Genomic DNA, 25,769 nt, shown 5'->3' with positions numbered 1-25,769 from the left:
ACATCGCCGACAGCTACCTTCAATTATTAACCCCTAATCTGCCGAGCGGACCTCACCGCTATTCTAATAAATGTATTAACCCCTAAAGCTAAGTCTAACCCTAACACTAACACCCCCCTAACTTAAATATAATTTACATCTAACGAAATAAATTAACTCTTATTAAATAAATTATTCCTATTTAAAGCTAAATACTTACCTGTAAAATAAATCCTAATATAGCTACAATATAAATTATAATTATATTATAGCTATTTTAGGATTAATATTTATTTTACAGGCAACTTTGTAATTATTTTAACCAGGTACAATAACTATTAAATAGTTAAGAACTATTTAATAGTTACCTAGTTAAAATAATAACAAATTTACCTGTAAAATAAATCCTAACCTAAGATATAATTAAACTTAACACTACCCTATCAATAAAATAATTAAATAAACTACCTACAATTACCTACAATTAACCTAACACTACACTATCAATAAATTAATTAAACACAATTGCTACAAATAAATACAATTAAATAAAAAGTTCTTAACTATTTAATAGTTATTGTACCTGGTTAAAATAATTACAAAGTTGCCTGTAAAATAAATATTAATCCTAAAATAGCTATAATATAATTATAATTTATATTGTAGCTATATTAGGATTTATTTTACAGGTAAGTATTTAGCTTTAAATAGGAATAATTTATTTAATAAGAGTTAATTTATTTCGTTAGATGTAAATTATATTTAAGTTAGGGGGGTGTTAGTGTTAGGGTTAGACTTAGCTTTAGGGGTTAATACATTTATTAGAATAGCGGTGAGGTCCGCTCGGCAGATTAGGGGTTAATAATTGAAGGTAGCTGTCGGCGATGTTAGGGAGGGCAGATTAGGGGTTAATACTATTTATTATAGGGTTAGTGAGGCGGGTTAGGGGTTAATAACTTTATTATAGTAGCGCTCAGGTCCGCTCGGCAGATTAGGGGTTAATAAGTGTAGGCAGGTGTCGGCGATGTTGAGGGGGGCAGATTAGGGGTTAATAAATATAATATAGGGGTCGGCGGTGTTAGGGGTAGCAGATTAGGGGTACATAGGGATAACGTAGGTGGCGGCGCTTTGCGGTCGGAAGATTAGGGGTTAATTATTTTAAGTAGCTGGCGGCGATGTTGTGGGGGGGCAGGTTAGGGGTTAATAAATATAATACAGGGGTCGGCGGTGTTAGGGGCAGCAGATTAGGGGTACATAAGTATAACGTAGGTGGCGGTCGGCAGATTAGGGGTTAAAAATTTTAATCGAGTGGCGGCGATGTGGGGGGAGCTCGGTTTAGGGGTACATAGGTAGTTTATGGGTGTTAGTGTACTTTAGGGTACAGTAGTTAAGAGCTTTATAAACCGGCGTTAGCCAGAAAGCTCTTAACTCCTGCTATTTTCAGGCGGCTGGAATCTTGTCGTTAGAGCTCTAACGCTCACTTCAGAAACGACTCTAAATACCGGCGTTAGAAAGATCCCATTGAAAATATAGGCTACGCAAATGGCGTAGGGGGATCTGCGGTATGGAAAAGTCGCGGCTGAAAAGTGAGCGTTAGACCCTTTAATCACTGACTCCAAATACCAGCGGGCGGCCAAAACCAGCGTTAGGAGCCTCTAACGCTGGTTTTGACGGCTACCGCCGAACTCCAAATCTAGGCCTCAAACTTTACACTTATTTTGTCACTTTTTAAACAACTAATGAAACTTTAAAAAATACATCTACATGTTAGTCATGGACTAATCTTTTCTTTGAATGCATCATTCTATCTAGCATGTATTCAGTGTTTAATGTCCCTTTAACAGCTGTTCGAGCCAATTAACCTCAGGTGTGGCTCATGATTACTGCTCCTAGGGTTTAAAAGGAGAGAATTTCAGCCAGGCAGGAGGCCTGTTGTGTTGTGTGGTGAAATATTATGTAGTAATATAATGAACCTGTTCCTTTTAGCATTTCCTGTGAACAAACTGTAGGCTGCTGTAATAGTCACCTGGGTGTTTGGAAGAAAAAGTTTTGAAAACTGAAACTGGTTTGCCAAAGATCAGTTTTACTATATACAGGTAGCCCTCAGTTTACGCCGGGGTTAGGTTCCAGAAGGAATGGTTGTAAATAGAAACCATTGTAAATTGAAACCCAGTTTATAATGTAAGTCAATGGGAAGTGAGGGAGATAGGTTCCAGGCCCCTCTCAAAATTGTCATAATAACACCTAATACATTATTTTCTAAGCTTTGAAATGAAGAATTTAAATGCTAAACAGCATTATAAACCTAATAAATAATCACACAACACAGAATATATAATTAAACTAAGTTAAATGAACAAAAACATTTGCTAAACAGCATTATAAACCTAATAAAATAGTCACACAACACAGACTTCACTTGCATTTTTCTGCAAACAGTTCTTTCTATGCATTCCAATTTGGACTGATTTATAGACAGGAAGATCTTGTTACTTTGAAATCTGTTTGATAGCTCCGGTCTGGTTAAACTGATTAATTTCAGCTTGCTTGGCTTTGCTGCAACACAAGCGGACAGCTCCACCTACAGGCTATTTTAATAAATGCACTTCTTCTCAATGCTTTTCAATAGCAGTCACATGACTGTAAAAAAAGGTTGTTATTCTGAAACGGTGTAAATTGAACCGTTGTAAACCGAGGGCCACCTGTATATATATATGTGTGTGTATATAGGTATAGATATATATTTTTACCAAAAAATCCTCATATATATAAATCTAATTAAGAATAAATAGAAAATATTCTTCTATATGAAGAACATTAGAATTTGAAATATTAATATTTCATGTCCGATTAGCGCACTTGTGAAAACACAGTCAGGTTTACGCAACTTGTAGGGATGTTTTACACTTCGAGGCTACATTGAATTCTATGAGGGAATACGAGCTTACTTACGCTAGAAGTAAGCTTTTTGTGCGTGTCGGGTTAGCGCTTATGCAAAAACCTTTTACTTTCAACTTGTAATACGCACACAAAAATCTTACCTCTAGTGGAGTTTACACGCAAGGGGGTGGGATAAATAACGCTCAATTCATAATCAAGCCCTATCTTTGAGAAGCTTAAAGGGACACTGAACCCAATTTTTTTTAAAGGGACAGTAAAGTAAAAATGAAACTTGAATAATTTAGATAGGAAAGTTGCATACAATTACATGCTCTATGTACTTCTATTATATAATTTGCTTTGTTCTATTTGTATCCTTAGTTGAAAAGCATATCAAGATAGGCTCAGAAGGAGTAATGCACTACTGGGAGCTAGCTGCACATACATGTATTTTGTCATTGGCTCACACAATATACTCAGCTAGTTCCCAGTAGTGCATTGCTGCCTCTGAGCCTATCTAAGTATGCTTTTCAACTAAGGATACAAAGCAAATTTGATAATAGAAGTAAATTGGAAAAATGTTTAAAATGGTATTCTCTATCTCAGGGGTCAGCAACCTTGGGCCCCCAGATGTTTTGGAACTGCATTTCCTATGATGCTGAGACCCTCTTTAGGCTGTCTGAGCATCATGGGATATGTAATTCCAAAACATCTGGGGGCCCAAGGATTCTGACCCCTGCTCTGAATAATGAAATAAACATTTTAAGCTTTCTTGCCATTTAAAAGTGACATTAACAAGAAGTAGTTGGTTTAAATCAATGTATTATCTCTTACAAATTGGTGGATTTGGAAATGATTGGGTAGCTTTAAATAGTCTGCTATTATTTTGTTTCTAGCTAAGCATAGGCTTACTCAGTGTTGGGAAATGTCTAAGCTTTATTAGTGCCAGTGATGTGTGTTATAGTTTTGCAAATTGGGGACCCCCTACAAGAGAACAGAGTTGGATTTGGTGTTCAAATGCTGATACTTGTGCACTTTCCTCAAATTCAAGTTCTATTTAGTTATTTCTAATGTGATATTTCAAATTGAATGTTACATTCAAAGCCATGATTTGGATAGAACATACAATTTTAAACAACTTTCCAATTTATTTCTTTTATCAAATTTGCTTCATTCTCTTGTTATCCTGTGCTGAAGGGACAGCATTGCACTACTGTCAGGAAGTTAAACACATCTATTTAGCCAATCACAAGAGACAAATGTGTGCAGGCACCAATCAGCAGCCAGCTCCCACTAGTGTAGGATATGTGCATATTCTTTTTCAACAAGGGATACTAAGAGAGCGAAACACTTTTGAAAATTGAAGTGAATTTAAAAGTGTCTTAAAATTGCATACTTTATCTGAATCATGCAAGTTAAATTTTGACTTTCCTATCCCTTTAATATTATCTTAAAGGGATAGTCTAGTCAAAATTAAACTTTCATGATTCAGATAGAGCATTTTAAACAACTTTCTAATTTACTCCTATTATCAATTTTTCTTTGTTCTCTTACTATCTTTATTTGAACGTACGCTTAGGAGCCGGACCATTTTTGGTTCAGAACCTGGGTAGCACTTGCTGATTAGTGGCTACATTTAGACACCAATCAAAAAGTGCTACCCAGGTTTGAACCAAAAATGGTCTGGCTCCTATGCTTTACATGCTTGCTTTTTCAAATAAAGATAGCAAGAGAACGAAGATAAATGAATCATCAGAGTCAATTAAAAAGTTGCTTAAAATTGCTGCCCTATCTGAATCATGAAAGTTTCATTTTGACTAGACTATCCCTTTAACTATGAGATCCACATTGTAGGAGTATTTGTGCTCTTTATTTGAGATTGCTTTTATCTTTACCACCCCTTTGGTGTCATCAGTTCATAGACATCTATGACAGGCTCTCTTATTGGCATTCTTATAGAACACTGTGAGAGAATTTCCTCAGGGTTTGAACATTCCCACTTAGGGTTACCAACTCGGTCATGTTTTCCTGGTTAGTTATAAGTGAGACATGCTGCAGGGTGTGCAGGGAGGAACATGTATTTTACTTCTGGACATCACATGAATAGTGTTGCTGGACAGCAAAATACATGTTCCTCCCTGCACACCCTGCAGCATGTATAACTCATAACTGTCTGAGGGGGCAACCCTATAATCCCAGGTGTGAATATCTCCTGTTATTGCACTGAGAAATCAGCTATCAAGGAGTTAAATGCTCCATATCAGTCAGGTTGTCAGCTGTTAGTCCATAAAGCTTCCAATTATTCAGCCTGCCTACTCTAGTCATTAATGTTTCATAGGTTCACTGCCAGCTATTCTAGAATACAAGGTGTTGAGGGCAAGTTAAATAACACTGAAAAAAGAGTATACTTAATACCTGTCACAGAATTCCATGTGGGTTTGCGGTTACCCTGTATTCTCGTGCCATGCTGTTCCTTAACCACACAATAATGCACCATAAATAAAGCATAAAACCAGCCTATCGCATTGCCAGCCTTCCTGCACAGCCTCAAGCTTGGTTTTTATCAGTAACAATAACAATAATAAGTATTGGGCTATGGTATACAAACAAAGATAATATAAAGAAGCATGTGTGTTTACAGTACGTGATAATAAGAAAATCTGATTGATTTGTAAGCTCAACCCATTTTAACGGGTTGTGGTTTCAAAGAAGAAAGCATATTTCATATGCAAAAATAAACCTAAAGAATCAATTTACGATACATTTTATACTCTGCAGCTGGTATAACATTATTGGAAACACATTGGGTCAGATTACGAGTGGAGCACAATATTTGTGCTCTACTCAGTAATACCAATGTGCTTCCATAGGCTCCAATGGGAACTTTGTTTTCGTGCAGGCAGCAACGGCAAACAACCTAGCGCAGCACAGGGGGCAAATCCCGCAGTGTTGGGCAGCAATAAATAAATATGTATATAAGCATATACATAATATATATGTTTATAGTAAATAAAACAGTCCCCATTGACCTCGATGTAATGGCACTTTAGGTGCTGTTTTTATTTTTTAAACACCCCACATACCATCACTTTAACCCCCTTATAACTACTTTGTGTCGTTATGGTTTTTTTTTTTTTCAGAAAAAAAATAAAAATGCTCTTATTTATTTTTTATTGTAAAGCACTGTCCTCTTTATTTGGGGGGGAAATTGGGGCAACATTTTATTTTTAATTTGAGGTCTGACCTCTAGTTAATTGCGCTTGGCGCAAAGTGAAACAGCAAGCTCCCGGTCACATTAACCAGCCACTTGTAATGACTTGTTATTTATCGTGCGCCCCATAAACGGACAAATTGGCCCCTTTACAGACGCACTGTAAGATAGTGCCTCACTTGTAATCTAGCCCATTAAGGGAAATACAGTTTTACAGAGCACTGTCTCTTTAAACGAATAGGAATGTCAAACTTAAACTTGCATGATTCAGATAGAGCATGTTCTGTTTTCAAATGTACTTTGTTCTCTTGGTACCCTTTGTTGAAAAATAAAATGTACATAGCCTACACTACTGTGAGCAAGCTAGTAATCGGTGGTTACACACATATGTCTCTTGTCAGGGGCTCACCAGTAGTGCATTGCTGCACAAGAGCTGACTTTAACTATGCGTTCAAACTATTTGCAGGATTTAACATATTTATGTACAGTCAGTTATATGTACATATGCTTTTCAACAAAAGCATACCAACACCAAGTTTACAAGTTGTGCGCTAAACCGGGTGTGTAAATAACACAAAGCAATGAGCGTGATCACACTTTCGATAGCGCTGCCATTACAAGTTAAACCAAAAACTTCTTTTGTTGTGCGGTATGGTACGTTAAGCTCCATACCGCACAAAACCCAAGGCCTGACTTTACGTGCTCATGCACGCTTTCCCCCATAGACATCAATGGGGAGAAAGTGTCAGACACAAACTAACACCTGCGATCGCGGAATGGAGATCGCCGTAATGCAACCCTATTCATGTCTATGGGGAAAAGAAAGTTATGTTAAAAACTAACACCCTAACATAAAAGGAGAAAGAAAAAGGCTGCACACCAGGTCTTGAAAAGCAAATTGGAATTTATTCCACACTTTCAGTCGCTGTACACACTACCAACAGACAACTGTTGTCTGTTGGTAGTGTGTACAGCGACTGAAAGTGTGGAATAAATTCCAATTTGCTTTTCAAGACCTGGTGTGCAGCCTTTTTCTTTCTCCTGTTTGCCGGACTGACTATCCTTTGATGGTGTGCACCTCTTCAATCCCTGCCTAAACCGTGCAGTCTTATTTACTTGCTGTCCTTTGTCTGTTCCCGGAGACGGCTTTTGGAGCTGCGCCGCTCACTTCCTCTTTACCCTAACATAAAACCCTAGTCTAAATACCCCTAATCCGCCGCCCCGATACTAAATAATGTGATTACCCCAAACCGCCGCCCTCATCGCTAACACCTAAATAAACCTATTAGCCCCTAAACTGCTGGTTCCCCACATCACTACTACTATATTATACCTATTAACCCCTAAATCGCTAGCCCCACATCGCTACTAATAAACTAAACTTACCTATGAAATAAAAAAAAACTAAGACTAAACTATAAATAAACCTAGCATAACTATTTTAAGAAAATAAAATAAACTACAAATAAAAAACATAAATTACAAGATTAAAATAAGCTCACACTACGAAAAAATAAGAAAAACTAAATTACAAATTTAAAAAAAATCTAACACTATGAAAAAATAAATAAAATCTAATATTACCAAAAAATAAAAACGCTAAAATTACGGAAATTAAAAAACACTAAGATTACAAAAAAATAATAAACAAAATTATCCAAAATATTAAAAATTAAACCTAATCTAACAAAAACTTCACCCCAAATAAAAACACCGCCTAACCTAACAAACTACCAATAGCCCTTAAAAGGGCCTTTTGTAGGACATTGGCCTAAGTTAAACAGCTCTTTTACCTTTAAAAATTACTAAGTTCCCCCTAAAAGTAAACCCCACCCAACCGACCCCCAAAATAAAAAAAACACTCTAAAAAATCCTAAACTACCCATTTTCCCTAAATGGGCATTTGTATGGTCATTGCAATTAAAAGGGCATTCAGCTCTTTTACTGCCTATTAAAATAAAAATCCCTATTCTAAAAAAAAAAAAAAAAAACCCACCCCCAAAAAAACTAACTCTAACCCCAGGAAATCTACTCATAGTTCTTGAAGTCCGGACATCCATCTTTATCCAGGCGGCGAGAAGTCTTCATCCAGGCGGCGAAATCTTCCTCCATCGTGGGGGCATCTTCTATCTTCATCCCGGTGGCGCTGAGCTGTGGCGGCATGGAGCGAAGCTGTCAAGGACCGGCGGCGACATCCAGCGCGGAATGTCCTCTTCATGTGATTGCTGTATCGGGAAACATATTGGATATTTATTCTAAAGAACAAAGAAACAAAAAGCATAAATGTCAGATGGGATATTGATTTCTACTTAAGACAATGATTGAATCAGATAGGTACTATAGCAAATAGAATATTTTTCCATTAGGATAAAAGAGCTCACTGGGTGTATTACAACATGTCTGCATAACAAATTAACATATCAGATTGCCTTTTTTTAAATGACTACCATAAATGCTTGATAACTTTATTATTTTATTCAATTATGGTTTTAAATAAATATAACACTTGTACTGAATGATCCAAAAAGATGTGCGCTGTCACTTGGAAAGCGTAAGTTATGTGTTTATTTTATATATAACAGTAAGTCAATTCCCCAATAGGGATGACAAAGGGCCCTTTGAAAAAGCCACTATGGCGAAACGCGTCAGTGGCGTCTCTGCTTCTTTTTTCTAATTTTTAACTAGCAACTTTAACCTAATAATTATTCCTATTATTATAAAATATGAGGGATATATAAACAGGATAATTTAAGAGTCTGATTTTGTGAATTATACCAGACACTAATGAGTCCAGTTCACATATAAGCATATATCTTGAGGCTTATTAATACTTTACTGGTATTGATAGGTATACTTGATTTTCTTTTTTTAGTATAATTAGAGTCATCACCTTATATACATATACAGTTAACTCAGACCAAGATTACATTTTGTGTTTTTAACTTTCTTTAATTTTAACCTTAAATCTTAATAAAAATTAAGTTTTACTCTGTATCATGAAGGAGCTTTGTGATAAATATATGAGGATGATTGAGTACTAAAATTGTATTCTATTCAGTACTTTTATGAATTTATATTAATGTTAGCTTTAGTACAAGCACCAAACCCCAATTGCAGATTTAAGATATATCATAAATAGATGAGGGAATCATCCTAAACCTAAGTAGTGCCATTGACAAAAACTTCTCTTGAGATGAGAAATAAAGTAACTTCTGACACATCAAACATTTGAATGACGTGAAGATACCGGCTTGGGAATGATTGGCGATTAGGCTTAATACGTCACTACCGGCACTTGAGTGAACAGCGCGTAATCTGTAGATTTAAATACAATCAGTCTTTGCTTGCAGACAGCTATCTTTGAGAAAGCAGCAAGCGAAACGCGTCTGGTGGCGTGCTGGCTGGGATACAGCAGGATTTAACTGTGAGTGGTGTATTTACCACTTGAATAATACTTTTTAAATATACTAAATAAAGATTAAATAATTTAAACTTTTAAGTGTCTTCGAATTTATAAAGGGTTAACACTTAATGTTTCTTAATTGTGAATGATCATCAAACTGTGTTGTCTTGTTACTGATACGGACATGCTATTTGCAATTGTTTGGCAAATAGAGTGGATTGGGCCACTGAAGAGTTATTCAGTAAAGTTTCACTGTAATGCATGTATGGGGGCTTCTACTAAGTATAAATATTTTAAAAAAGAAGCTTCATTGTAAAGTTTAATTAAATTGAGTTCCCTTGTTTTTAAGAATATTTTTAGATACCGGCACTTATTCATTAAACCTTACAATCACTTTAACTCAATGGGTGAGCCAATAACATGAAGCATAAATGTGCAGCCACCAATCAGCAGCTTTAGAGCCTACCTAGATATCCCTTTCAACAAAGGATACCAAGGAAACAAAACAAATGATATAGTATGATAAGTAAATTGGAAAGTTGTTTAAAATCACATGCTCTATCTGAATCATGAAAGAAAAAAATTGGGTTTCATGTCCCTTAAAACCCTTCAATGGAAAACAACAGTTGTCGCGAAGTGTGTTGAAATGACATGCTCTGTCTAAATAATGAAAGTTTGTTTGTTTATAATAAAAATGTTATTGAATAATAAACAAAAAAAAGTTCTCTTTTTGGTCCAGTCATGTGGTATCACTGGTGTCTGAAGGTACCACTGAGATGCCAAGGTGTTGGTCATGTGATACCTCTTTCTAAGGATACGCACATCTCTCTCTTTGAACTTTATAATTTGTTAGAGATCTGAGCGCAGGTGCTTAGGACAATGTCATTGATAAAATAATGTAACTGACTCACAGTACGGACCAGCAATGAATGTTCTGTAAAGCCTGGATGCAGCTGTTTGCAGTCTGAAATGGAATGTACCCAGAAACCACAAAACCTGGAGTGGCAATAGTGGATTCTGCAGCATAAGTTGCAAAAAAAGCCAGGTTTCTAAGTGAACAGCGCAAATAAAAGGCTCCTAAATGACGGAATGCAGTGTATAGATACTAATGCTATAATTATATTCCTTATAAGTAGGGTGACCATATTGCTGCTTTAAAAGGTACACATATAAAAAATATATATGCCAGGGCTGTTTTCAGGGCTGTTTAAAGAAATGTTTTGTATAAGAACCCTGATGTATGTATTTTTCATATGTGTCCAATTTTAAAACAGCAATATGGTCACCCTACTTATAAGAGATATATTTTTCTTAGGTCTGTATGGACTTATTCACTTTCCCAATTTACAACTTTCCCAGAATTTGAATAAAACTAAATATGAATCATATATATATATATATATATATATAATTATTATTATTTTTTTAAAAAGGCCAATCATGTTTATAAGATAACATTAGTTTTTAAAACAATTTAGTTTTTATGCTTTTAGTTAAATGTTTTTTGAGAAAAAAGTAAGAGCATTTTTTATTGGTTTGCAAATAAAATGAAATACTGCTGTTTTGTAAGAATTGGGATAGACTCAGGAACTGTAGAAACAAATAGCTTAGATTTCTGAGGTAAATTCATCTGTGAACATTTTTTAAAATACGTTTATAAAAACATATGGTGTCAGGCATGGATTTTACCCAGAGATTCATTGCATCGATATCTCAGGGAGGGCAGAAGGGGCACTTGCCCCTATTCATAATGGCTGCCCCCTTGTGTGTCCAACCATGATCATGTCTCTCATTATAGTGATGCCCCCCCCTACTCAATATCTATCACTATATATTATATATTAAAGGGACAGTCTACTACAAAAAAAAATATTGTTTAAAAAAATAGATAATCCCTTTATTACCCATTCCCCAGTTTTGCAGAACCAACACGGTTATATTAATATAGTTTTTACCTCTTTGATTACCTTGTATCTAAGCCTCATACGACTGCCCTTTATCTCAGTGCTAACTCGTGAATAACTCGACGGGAGTGAGCACAATGTTATCTATATGGCACAAGTGAACTAGCAGCGTCCTGCAGAGACAGACACAGGCAGAAATTTAGAGGTTTAGATGTTATAAAGTATATTAATATAACAATGTTGGTTGTGTAAAGCTGAGGAATGGGTAGTAAAGGCGTTATCTATCTTTTTAAACAATAACAATATTGGAGTAGACTGTCCCTTTAATGATGACATTCACACATGACATAATTTAGTTTTGTTCAGCCCAGCAAGGTGCTTTCCTGTATAAGCAAACAGCCAGTAATGTAGACCCCTCACTAGAAGACCTGGCGCAAAAGCAGTGATGGAGTTTGTTCAATGTCACCAGGCAGCTCAATATAATAAAAAATATAACATCACTGTTTTATGAGCCGCCTCTAAATATCCAGTTTGTAGGCCTTGGGTATTTAGGACATTTAACTTCTTTTGTTCCAAAAACAACCTTTTTAACTCTTAGTGCTCCAGTATAGCTGCTCGCACCGGTCTGCATTACAGACGGCTGCAACTGTTCCTATCATACTGAAATACAAAACAATTCATGTTTTCACCAGCCAGGCTTTTTATAGCGAGGGTAACAGGTTATATAGCTTCTCGCTACCTTGTGTCTGCTAGAGAAATTGCCTAAATGAAGATAAATATTCCCAGAGTGCATCTCATGTTATAAAAATAACATCTGCACAATTCCGACCCCAGATGGTTAGAGAGAATAAAACAACTGCTCTCTAATGAGCTCGGCAGGTGACTATTGCTGGGGGCGGACCCTACAAAGGAACTACTTGTGTCTGCGGGGTGTAGAAATGTTTGTTTTAATCGTGTCTATTAATATTCCTGTGTATCAATGGCTAGATTTGTGTATGTTAATAGGTATATTCTGCTTTGTATGAGATGTACGTGCATGTTCACTACAAAGTACATTTGGATCATATTGTATGTCTCTGTACGTTAGGTGTGTAAGCAAAAATATTGTCTGCGAAGAAACAATGGTTACAGTGATGATAATAATCTATCACATGATTTTAAAAGGACAGTAACGTCTAAATTAAAGTTTCATGATTTAGATAGAGCATACAACTTTATTTTCCTGGGATCCTTTGCTGAAGGGCAAGTAGGTTTAAAAGTGTGCAAATATCCAGATCACTATATGACAGAAATATTTGTTAAAATGTATAACATTGTTCCAAATATGTTTGCAAATAATGCTGACATATAGACCCGTGCACGCTCTTTAATAAAGGATACCAAGAGAACAAAGTCAAATTGAAACCAGAAGTAAAATGGAAAGTGTTTTAAAATAACATTCTCTGTCTGAATCACGAAAGGTTGTCCTAAAGATTATTTTAGCCTTCATTATAAATAAAATAATGGATGTCTGTCTATTTTTAATTAAAGGGATAGTGAACACCAAAAATGCTATTGTTTAAAAAGATAAATAATCCCTTTATTTACCATTCTCCAGTTTTGCACAACCAACACTGTTATGGAAATATGTTTTTTTATTTAATTACCTTGTATCTAAGCCTCTGCAGACTGCCTCCTTATATCAGATCTTATGACAGACTTGCATTTCAGGCAATTAGTGCTGACTCTTTTATATGAAACACACGAACTAACGCCCTCTAGCTGTGAAAAACTGTCAAATGCATTCAGATAAGAGGCAGCCTAGGTTTAGCTTTCAACTAAGAATAACAAAGCAAATTTGATGATAAAAACAGAATTTATGCTTACCTGATAAATTACTTTCTCCAACGGTGTGTACGGTCCACGGCGTCATCCTTACTTGTGGGAATATTCTCTTCCCCAACAGGAAATGGCAAAGAGTCCCAGCAAAGCTGGTCACATGATCCCTCCTAGGCTCCGCCCACCCCAGTCATTCGACCGACGGACAGGAGGAAATATATATAGGAGAAACCATATGATACCGTGGTAACTGTAGTTAGAGAAAATAATTCATCAGACCTGATTAAAAAAACCAGGGCGGGCCGTGGACCGGACACACCGTTGGAGAAAGTAATTTATCAGGTAAGCATAAATTCTGTTTTCTCCAACATTGGTGTGTCCGGTCCACGGCGTCATCCTTACTTGTGGGAACCAATACCAAAGCTTTAGGACACGGATGAAGGGAGGGAGCAAATCAGGTCACCTAAACGGAAGGCACCACAGCTTGCAAAACCTTTCTCCCAAAAATAGCCTCCGAAGAAGCAAAAGTATCAAATTTGTAAAATTTGGCAAAAGTGTGCAGTGAAGACCAAGTCGCTGCCTTACATATCTGGTCAACAGAAGCCTCGTTCTTGAAGGCCCATGTGGAAGCCACAGCCCTAGTGGAGTAAGCTGTGATTCGTTCAGGAGGCTGCCGTCCGGCAGTCTCATAAGCCAAACGGATAATGTTTTTAAGCCAAAAGGAAAGAGAGGTAGAAGTCGCTTTTTGACCTCTCCTTTTACCAGAATAAACAACAAACAAGGATGATGTTTGTCTGAAATCTTTAGTAGCCTCTAAATAGAATTTTAGAGCACGGACAACGTCCAAATTGTGTAACAAACGCTCCTTCTTTGAAACTGGATTCGGACACAAAGAAGGTACAACTATCTCCTGGTTAATATTTTTGTTAGAAACAACTTTAGGAAGAAAACCAGGCTTAGTACGCAAAACCACCTTATGTGCATGGAACACCAGATAAGGAGGAGAACACTGCAGAGCAGATAACTCTGAAACTCTTCTAGCAGAAGAGATTGCAACCAAAAACAAAACTTTCCAAGATAGTAACTTAATATCTACGGAATGTAAGGGTTCAAACGGAACCCCTTGAAGAACTGAAAGAACTAGATTTAAACTCCAGGGAGGAGTCAAAGGTCTGTAAACAGGCTTGATCCTAACCAGAGCCTGAACAAATGCTTGAACATCTGGCATAGCTGCCAGTCGTTTGTGTAGTAAGACAGATAAAGCAGAAATCTGTCCCTTTAGAGAACTTGCAGATAATCCTTTCTACAAGAAGGTTTGGAATCTTAGGAATCTTTATCTTGTTCCATGGCAATCCTTTGGATTCACACCAACAGATATATTTTTTCCATATTTTATGGTAAATTTTTCTAGTTACAGGCTTTCTAGCCTGAATCAGAGTAGCAGTGGTAGGCTTCTTGGCCTGCTTACCCTTGTTCCAGCCTTGCATTGGTTTCCAGGCTGGTTTGGGTTGTGAAGTATTACCCTCTTGCTTAGAGGATGTAGAATTAGAGGCTGGTCCGTTTCTGCGAAAGGGACGAAAATTAGGCTTATTTTTAGCCTTAAAAGACCTATCCTGTGGGAGGGCGTGGCCCTTTCCCCCAGTGATGTCTGAAATAATCTCTTTCAAATCAGGTCCAAATAATGTTTTACCCTTGAAAGGAATGTTAAGCAATTTTGTCTTGGAAGACACATCCGCTGACCAAGACTTTAGCCAAAGCGCTCTGCGCGCCACGATAGCAAACCCTGAATTTTTCGCCGCTAATCTAGCTAATTGCAAAGCGGCATCTAAAATAAAAGAGTTAGCCAATTTAAGTGCTTGAACTCTGTCCATAACCTCCTCATACGAAGATTCTTTATTGAGCGACTTTTCTAGTTCCTCGAACCAGAAACACGCTGCCGTAGTGACAGGAACAATGCATGAAATTGGTTGTAGAAGGTAACCTTGCTGAATAAAAATCTTTTTAAGCAAACCCTCTAATTTTTTATCCATAGGATCTTTGAAAGCACTTCGATAGGAATAGTAGTGCGTTTGTTTAGAGTAGAAACCGCCCCCTCGACCTTGGGGACTGTCTGCCATAAGTCCTTTCTGGGGTCGACTATAGGAAATAATTTCTTAAATATAGGGGGGGGGGGACAAAAGGTATGCCGGGCCATTCCCACTCTTTATTTACTATGTCCGCCACCCGCTTGGGTATAGGAAAAGCGTCGGGGGGCACCGGAACCTCTAGGAACTTGTCCATCTTACATAACTTCTCTGGAATGACCAAATTGTCACAATCATCCAGAGTAGATAATACCTCCTTAAGCAGTGCGCAGAGATGTTCTAATTTAAATTTAAATGTCACAACATCAGGTTCAGCTTGATGAGAAATCTTTCCTGAATCTGAAATTTCTCCCTCAGACAAAACCTCCCTCATGGCCCCTTCAGATTGGTGTGAGGGTATGACAGAACAATTATCATCAGCGTCCTCTTGCTCTTCAGTGTTTAAAACAGAGCAATCGCGCTTTCTCTGATAAGTAGGCATTTTGGATAAAAGATTTGCTATAGAGTTATCCATTACAGCCGTTAATTGTTGCATGGTAATAAGTATTGGCGCACTAGATGTACTAGGGGCCTCCTGTGTGGGCATAACTGGTGTAGACACAGTAGGGGATGATGTAGTATCATGTTTACTCCCCTCATTTGAGGAATCATCTTGGGCAATATCATTATCTGTGGCATTACTGTCCTTACTTTGTTTGGACACTATGGCACAATTATCACATAAATTTAAATGGGGAGACACATTGGCTTTTCCTTTTTCTGTTTCAGAGTAAATAGTACATACCAGCACTATTTTAAAATAACAAACACTTGATAGAAGAATAAAAACTACATTTAAACACCAAAAAAACTCTTAACCATCTCCGTGGAGATGTTGCCTGTGCAACGGCAAAGAGAATGACTGGGGTGGGCGGAGCCTAGGAGGGATCATGTGACCAGCTTTGCTGGGACTCTTTGCCATTTCCTGTTGGGGAAGAGAATATTCCCACAAGTAAGGATGACGCCGTGGACCGGACACACCAATGTTGGAGAAAGTGAATTAGAAAGTTGTTTAAAATTACATGCCCTATCTGAATCATGAAAGTTGCATTTGGACTTTACTATCTCTTTAAGTTGTTTGTTAAAGAGACAGTAAAGTCAAGTTTTAACTTGGCAGACCACGTCATTTTAAACAACTTTCCAATTTACTTCTATTATTAATTTGTTTAGTTCACTTGGTATCCTTTGTTAAAGAGCAACCCAAGGTGAGCTCAGGAGCGTGCACGTGTCTAGCCATTTTGAAGCAGAGTTTGCAGCAATGTTTATAGTAGTGTTATACTTAGTAGCAGACTATCTGAATCATAAAAGTTTAATTTCAACTTTACAGCATTAGAAATACTATTACATTAAACAAATATTACAATACTATACAAACATTCAAAATTCGAAACGAACGAACAAATGTGTTAAAATTTGTTTCATTTTTAAAATGTTTGCAAAACATTCGCCCATCCCTACATTCGACTAGCTGATAAAACTCAATAATTCAGTTTTTGTAGTAGAGTTTTTGGTTTGTTTTTTTTCCCATAAACCTTACATGTGTTTTTAAATGCACAATAGCAAGCAGCAATAACGGTTAATAAAGCCTTATAATAAGTAGGAAATGTGGGCTGACTTGTTGGTTTTTTGGTTTTTATCAAAAACAAAATGTATGCTTACCTGATAAATGTCTTTCTTTTGCGATGTACCGAGTCCACGGATTCATCCTAACTTGTGGGATATTGTCCTTCCTGACAGGAAGTAGCAAAGAGAGCACCACAGCAGAGCTGTCTATATAGCTCCCCCCTTAACTCCACCCCCCAGTCATTCGACCGAAGGCCAAGGAAGAAAAGGAGAAACTATAAGGTGCAGAGGTGACTGAAGTTTACATAAAAAAATACTGTCTGTCTTGAATAGACAGGGCGGGCTGTGGACTCGGTACATCGCAAAAGAAAGACATTTATCAGGTGAGCATAAATTTTGTTTTCTTTTGCATGATGTACCGAGTCCACGGATTCATCCTAACTTGTGGGATACCAATACCAAAGCTTTAGTACACGGATTAAGGGAGGGACAAGACAGGAACCTAAACAGAAGGCACCACTGCTTGCAAAACCTTTCTCCCAAAAATAGCCTCCGAAGAAGCAAAAGTATCAAATTTGTAAATTTTTGAAAAGGTATGAAGCGACGACCAAGTCGCAGCCTTACAAATCTGTTCAACAGAAGCATCATTTTTAAAAGCCCACGTGGAAGCTACCGCTCTAGTAGAATGAGCTGTAATACTTTCAGGAGGCTGCTGTCCAGCAGTCTCATAAGCCAAACGGATGATGCTTTTCAGCCAAAAGGAAAGAGAAGTCGCCGTAGCCTTTTGACCCCTACACTTTCCAGAATAGATAACAAACAAAGAAGATGTTTGACGAAAATCTTTGGTTGCCTGCAAATAAAATTTCAAAGCACGAACCATGTCCAAGTTGTGCAACAGACGTTCCTTCTTACAAGAAGGATTAGGACACAGAGAAGGAACAACAATTTCTTGATTGATATTCCTGTTAGTAACAACCTTAGGTAAGAACCCAGGCTTGGTACGCAAAACCACCTTATCAGCATGGAACACCAGATAAGGCAAGTCACATTGTAATGCAGATAGTTCAGAAACTCTTCGAGCTGAAGAGATAGCAACTAGGAACAAAACTTTCCAAGATAGAAGCTTAATATCTATGGAATGCATGGGTTCAAACGGAACCCCCTGAAGAACTCTAAGAACTAAATTTAGACTCCATGGCGGAGCAATAGGTTTAAACACAGGCTTAATTCTAACTAAAGCCTGACAAAAAGCCTGAACGTCTGGAACATCTGCCAGACGCTTGTGCAACAAAATAGACAGAGCAGATATCTGTCCCTTTAGGGAACTAGCTGATAATCCTTTCTCCAATCCCTCTTGGAGAAAAGACAAAATCCTAGGAATCCTGATTTTACTCCAGGAGAAGCCTTTGGATTTGCACCAAAAAAGATATTTAAGCCATATCTTATGATAAATTTTCCTGGTAACAGGCTTTCGAGCCTGAATCAAGGTATTTATGACTGACTCAGAGAAACCCCGCTTTGATAGAATCAAGCGTTCAATCTCCAAGCAGTCAGTTGCAGAGAAATTAGATTTGGATGCTTGAATGGACCTTGAATCAGAAGGTCCTGTCTCAATGGCAGAGACCATGGTGGAAGGGATGACATGTCCACCAGGTCTGCATACCAAGTCCTGCGTGGCCACGCAGGCGCTATCAAAATCACCGACGCTCTCTCCTGTTTGATTCTGGCAATCAGACGTGGAAGGAGAGGGAAAGGTGGAAACACATAAGCCAGGTTGAATGACCAGGGTACTGCTAGAGCATCTATCAGTACAGCCTGAGGATCCCTTGACCTGGAGCCGTAACAAGGAAGTTTGGCATTCTGACGAGACGCCATCAGATCCAACTCTGGTGTGCCCCATAGACGCACCAGCTGAGCAAACACCTCCGGATGGAGTTCCCACTCCCCCGGATGAAAAGTCTGACGACTTAGAAAATCAGCCTCCCAGTTCTCTACACCTGGGATATAGATCGCTGACAGATGGCAAGAGTGAGCCTCTGCCCATTGGATTATCCTTGAGACCTCTATCATCGCTAAGGAACTCTTTGTTCCGCCCTGATGATTGATATAAGCCACAGTCGTGATGTTGTCCGACTGAAACCTGATCCTTTTTGGGAACTATAAACAGATTGGAGTAGAACCCCTGCCCCTGTTCTGCTTTTGGAACTGGGCACATCACTCCCATGGTAAAGAGGTCTTCTACACAGCGTAAGAACGCCTCTCTTTTTGTCGGGTTTACAGACAATTGAGACAGATGGAACCTCCCCCTTGGAGGGGAATCCTTGAAATCTAGAAGGTATCCCTGGGTTACAATATCTACTGCCCAGGAATCCTGAACGTCTCTTGCCCAGGCCTGAGCAAAGAGAGTGTGTTTGCCCCCTACTAGATCCGGTCCCGGATCGGGAGCTACCCCTTCATGCTGACTTAGTGGCAGCAGCAGGCTTTTTGGCCTGTTTACTCTTGTTCCAAGCCTGATTAGGTCTCCAGGTTGGCTTGGATTGAGCAAAGTTCCCCTCTTGCTTTGCAGCAGGGGAAGAGGTAGAGGGACCACTCTTGAAGTTTTGAAAGGAACGAAAATTATTTTGTTTGGTCCTAGTCTTATTTGACTTATCCTGAGGGAGGGTATGACCCTTCCCTCCAGTAATGTCTGAAATGATCTCTTTTAATGCAGGCCCGAATAGGGTCTTACCTTTGAAAGGGATCGACAAAAGCTTAGATTTAGATGACACATCTGCTGACCAGGACTTAAGCCATAACATTCTACGTGCTAAAATGGCAAAACCTGAATTCTTAGCCGCTAATTTAGCAAGATGAAAAGTGGCTTCTGTAATAAAAGAATTAGCCAACTTAAGAGCCTTAATTCTGTCCAAAATATCATCTAGTGGGGTCTCCATCTGAAGAGCCTCTTCTAGAGCCTCAAACCAAAAGGCAGCTGCAGTGGTTACCGGAACAATGCACGCTATAGGTTGGAGAAGAAAACCTTGATGAACAAAAATTTTCTTTAGGAGACCCTCTAATTTTTTATCCATAGGATCAATGAAAGCACAACTGTCTTCAATAGGTATAGTTGTACGCTTAGCCAGGGTAGAAATAGCTCCCTCCACCTTAGGGACCATCTGCCATGAGTCCTTTATGGTGTCAGAAATGGTAAACATTTTCTTAAAAACAGGAGGGGGAGAGAACGGAATACCTGGTTTATCCAACTCCTTAGTAACAATGTCTGAAATCCTCTTAGGGACCGGAAACACATCAGTGTAAACAGGAACCTCTAAATATTTGTCCATTTTACACAATTTCTCTGGAACTACAATAGGGTCACAATCATCCAGAGTAGCTAAAACCTCCCTAAGCAATAAGCGGAGGTGCTCTAGCTTAAATTTAAATTACGTCATATCTGAATCTGTCTGAGGGAACGTCTTTCCTGAATCAGAAATCTCTCCCTCAGACATCAAATCCCTCATCCCTACTTCAGAACCTTGTGAGGGAATATCGGATACGGCTACTAAAGCGTCAGAAGGCTCAGCATTTGTTCTTAACCCAGAGCTACTGCGCTTCCCTTGCAAACCAGGCAGCCTAGATAAAACCTCTGTGAGGGTAGTATTCATAACTGAAGCCATATCTTGCAAGGTGAAAGAATTAGACGCACTAGAAGTACTTGGTGTCGCTTGTGCGGGCGTTACTGGTTGTGACACTTGGGGAGAACTAGATGGCAAAACCTGATTTCCTTCTGCCTGAGAATCATCTAATGCCAAACTCTTATAAGTCAAAATATGCTGTTTGCAATTTATAGACATATCAGTACAAGTGGGACACATTCTAAGAGGGGGTTCCACAATGGCTTCTAAACAAATTGAACAATGAGTTTCCTCAGTGTCAGACATGTTTAACAGACTAGTAATAAAGCAAGCAAGCTTGGAAAACACTTTATTTCATGAAAAAAACACAATTTGCAAAAACGGTACTGTGCCTTTAAGAGAAAAAAAAGTTTTATCCCTTTATGCAAGCTAGTAAAACCTCTTTCATACTAGGATTACTGCTTTCCCTTCCCCTAATGGGGATACTGTCAGCCTTTCTGAGTTAACAGTCTCTGCAGAAAAATGACTCAACATACCTCATTGCTGTAAAGCAAGAACCGTTCATCACACTGAAGTTTTCCTGTACTCCTCAGCTTATATGGGAACAGCAGTGGACCTTAGTTACAAATGCTAACATCATCATCCTCCAGGCAGAAATCCTCATCTATGTCATGCCTGAGAGCAAATAGTACAACACCGGTACCATTAAAAAATAACAAACTCTTGATTGAAGATGAAATAAAAACAGTTTAACACCTTTTCTCTTTACTCTTCCTGCTTAGAGCCAGCAAAGAGAATGACTGGGGGTGGAGTTAAGGGGGGAGCTATATAGACAGCTCTGCTGTGGTGCTCTCTTTGCTACTTCCTGTCAGAAAGGACAATATCCCACAAGTTAGGATGAATCCGTGGACTCGGTACATCATGCAAAAGAAATATATGTGTCTGTGCTTCTATATTTCTCCACTGTTCCTGTAACTTAAAGGGACAGTCAACACCAGAATTTTTGTTGTTTAAAAAGATAGATAATCCCTTTATTACCCATTCCCCAGTTTTGCGTAACCAACACAGTTATATTAATACACTTTTTACTTCTGTGACTAACTGGTATCTAAGCATCTTCTGACCTCCCCTAATCACATGACATTTAGTTATTTTGCATATAGTTGCATTTTAGCCAATTAGTGCAGTGTCTGCCACTAGCCACGGGCATGATCACAATGCTATCTATATGGCCTACATGAGCTTGCTCTCCCCTCTGTGAAAAGTAAATAAAATAGAGGCGGCCTTCAAGGGCTTAGAAATTATCATATGAGCCTTCCTAGGTTTGCTTTCAACTAGAATACCAAGAGAACAAAGCAAAATTGTTGATAAAAGTAAATTGGAAAGTTGTTTAAAAATAAATGCCCTATTTGAAAAATGAGAGGTTTTTTTGGACTTGACTGTCCCTTTAATTCTGAAAATTGTGGGCTTTTCAGTTCCTGGGGAAGGAAGTACAGACTTAGCACTGCTGTGTGCTAAACAGTCATTGGTTGCACACTCAAGTGACCTATTCATAACTGTCCCTGATTGGCCTCAGTAGAAAAGGAAACCTAGTTTACAACATGGCAATGCCCATAGCTTTACAGACACTAAAACTTTACACTTTTTTGTATTTTTTATTTAAACAGCAAAAATAATTACTTTAAAAAAATATCTGCATACTATTCACTGGCTAATGATGGCTTTGAATACATTATAACTAATCATTTTACATAAAAATCTTAAGGTGTTTACTGTTCCTTTAAATATTTCACACACATAGATATATAAAAAAATCTATTATGCTGCTTTTCCATAAATAAATCCATCCATTATCCAGACACCTATGCAATCTTTTTCTGCAGTTTATAGATCCAATTTTCAATTTGGAGTAGTTTAAAATTACATACTTAGACTGAATCATAAAAGTTTAATTTTGTCTTTACTGTCCCTTTAAATCTCTCACAATTTTTTTTATCTATCTGTCTATGTGTCTTTCTATCTATCTGTCTATGTGTCTGTATGTCTATTTATCTATCTATTATCTATCTAATTACCTATCTATCTGACTATATACCTATCTCTCTATCAATCTATCTATCATCTATCTATATATCTATCTATATATCTATTTATCAATCTATCTGATTATGTACCTGACTATCTATCTATCTATCTATCTATCATCTATCTAATTATCTGACTATCTATCATCTATTTATCTTTCTATCTATCAATCTATCTATCTACCTCACTATCATCTATCTATCTAATTATCTGACTATATATCTATCTTACTATCTATCTATCTCTATCTATTTGACTATCTATCTATCTCTTTATCTGACTATCTATCTATCTGTATCTATTTATCTATCATCTATCTATGTATCTATCTATCTATCTATCTATCATCTATCTATCATCTATCTATCTATCTGACAATATATCTATTTGACTATCTATCTACCTGACTATTTATCTATCTGACTATCTATCTGACTACCTATCTGACTATCTGTCTGCCTGTCTGTCTGTTTATCAATCAAGAGAGAGAGAGATGTCTACTCAATTTTAAAAATAAGAAAAAACAAGCACATTTCTTACCAGTCTGGGTATATAGTACAGTATTTACCAATACATATAATTATAGCTTCTATTGAGCTTTATTTATGCTTCCATAAATAAATCTATCCATTATCTAGACACCTATGCAATTTTTTTTTTCCTGCAGTTTATAGATACAATTTTCAATTTGGAGTAGTTTTTTTGTCTTTAAATCTCTCACAATTTGAGTTTTATCTGACTATCTATCTATATATTTATCAATCTATCTGACTATCTATATATCTATCGATCTATCTATCTGACTATCTATCTGACTGTCTATTTATCAATCGATATCTATCTATCTATCTAATCTATCTGACTATCTATCTATTTTTCTATCTGACTATCTGTCTATTTATCTATCTATCTATCCGACTATTTATCTATCTGTCTATCTATCTGGCTATCTATCTATTTGACTATCTATCTGACTATCTATCTATCTATGATCTATCTATCTGACTATCTATTTGACTATCTATCTGACTATCTATCTGAATATCTATCTGACTATTTATCGAACTATCTATCTATCTGACTATCTATCTATCTATCTATCTGACTGACTCTGTCTGTCTATCTACCAATCAAGAGAGAGAGAGATGTCTACTCAGTTTTAAAAATAAGAAAAATCAAGCCTATTCCTTACCCGTCTGGGTATATAGTACAGTATTTACTTATAAATATAATTATAGCTTCTATTGAGCTGTGTTGAACTTTCATTGTAAAATCAGCGCTTGCTTTTCTATAGCTGAAGGCTTTGTCAGCCGTTACTTGCCTGTGCACATACTAAGCCAGCAAAATATTGATCACTTCTGGCAGGTGGTATCAGTTGCAGTTCTTAAAATGACAAAACAGCATATTTTTTAATTCTTGTAAAATGCCAAAAGATTTTGCAATGTGATTTATTTCATACAAGTCTTTGCTCTGTTTTTACATTTATGTTTGTTTTTGGGAAGAAAAACACTGGTCAGAAATACACTATGTATATATAATACTCATTCGTTAAAGGGACAGGAAACCCACAAATTTTCGTTCATGCTTTGGATAGAAAATATAATTTTAAACAACTTTCCAATTTACTTCTTTAATCAAATGTACTTCATTCTCTCATTATCTTTTGATGAAGGAACAACATTGCACTACTGGCAGCTAGCTGAACACATCCAGTCAGGCAATCACATGAGGCACCAATCAGCAGCTTTTCCCACTAGTGTAGGATATGTGCACATTCTTATTCAACAAAGGGATCCCAAGAGAACAAAGCACATTATAAAATAGAAATTAATTTATGATCTTAAATGGTCTTAAAAGGATATGCTCAATCTGAATCATGCAAGTTTAATTTTGAGTCTCCTATCCCTTTAAAGGGATAGAAAACTTACCATTTGTGGTTTACATATTTATATAGCTTATACTGCATATGGAAAATCATGGTAACAGTGTGCTACAATAAACTTACATTTATTTCTTCTGTTCCAAACTGTCTTTGTCTTTATCTCTGTAAACTGCTTTTCTTGCTAAGTTTTGACAATCAGGCAGTACAGCAGCAAGAGAACACGCTCTACTATTGAGATCTATGGTGTGTGCGGTACGTTTCCCTATTGGCTAAATCACCCACTTGTCAAAACTTAGAAAAAAGGCAGCTTACTGAAAGGTGGAACTGAAGAAATATTTGTAAGTTTATTGTGGTAATAACGCGTTATAAATTGAGCCATCGTAACAGTTAATACGCACTCAGTATACGCTTTATAAAAATACAGACTGTACATGGTGAGTTTACCATCACTTTAATTAACACATGTATGTAACCTGTTACTTGGATACATTCTAGATGTGTACAAAAATGTTTAGCAAAATGATTAAACAAATGTAAACTAATTTGGTCTAAATTTATTATCTAATCAAATTTTGTTCATTAACTAAACAAACTAAAGCAAAAATTGATAAAGAAATGGGACAAACACAATAGCTTATAAATTTGTTTAGTTAATCCAGAAAATTTCAGATAAATTAGTTCAGACTCTTTATTTGTTTCACAAACTTATAGCAAAAACAAATTACATGTGTCTAATTCCCCATAATTAAAGAGCAAATTAATAATGTTTTATCATTTTACTCTGCATTTTCTTTAGCTATCTCCTGGGTCAGATGAGGAGGATGGTCACGAAACCTCTGGGCGCGAGACTCTTGGGCGTATTCAGTTCAGCGTGGGCTACAACTTTCAAGAATCCACACTCACAGTGAAAATCCTTAAAGCTCAAGAGTTACCGGCCAAGGACTTTAGTGGGACTAGTGACCCGTTTGTAAAGATCTACCTGTTACCTGACAAGAAGAACAAGTTAGAGACCAAAGTGAAGAGGAAAAACCTCAACCCACACTGGAACGAAACTTTCCTCTTTGAGGGTGAGAATCCAAGATTGTAGTGGAAGATGGGTGGCGTTACATTACCCTATAATGAGTTCCCTGGGTAGTAGGCATAGTGTGCATTATATCTGGGTAATACCAAACTGATATATATATATATATATATATATATATATATATATATATAAACAAGAGAATACTCCCTTAAGTCCTATATTTACAAGCCTGCTTAAACAATCAGATAAAATAAATACATAAAAACAAGCACAAAATAATAAA

The 25,769-nt window shown here is 37.2% G+C and overlaps 1 protein-coding gene across 1 annotated transcript in view; it reads left to right on the top strand.

Moving 5' to 3' along the window:
* Nucleotides 1-25,769, top strand: part of LOC128636223 (synaptotagmin-7-like) — a 990,418-nt gene that overhangs the window by 844,812 nt on the left and 119,837 nt on the right. The window contains exon 10 of the mRNA XM_053689266.1: nucleotides 25,259-25,529. Coding sequence (XP_053545241.1) covers nucleotides 25,259-25,529 — 271 coding nt within the window. The remainder of the gene's footprint in view (nucleotides 1-25,258; nucleotides 25,530-25,769) is intronic.

Source organism: Bombina bombina, chromosome 7, assembly GCF_027579735.1.
Source record: "Bombina bombina isolate aBomBom1 chromosome 7, aBomBom1.pri, whole genome shotgun sequence".
Taxonomy (NCBI): Eukaryota; Metazoa; Chordata; class Amphibia; order Anura; family Bombinatoridae; genus Bombina; species Bombina bombina.
The sequence above is the reverse complement of the archived record's forward strand: the minus strand, read 5'-3'. Positions and strand labels throughout refer to the sequence as shown.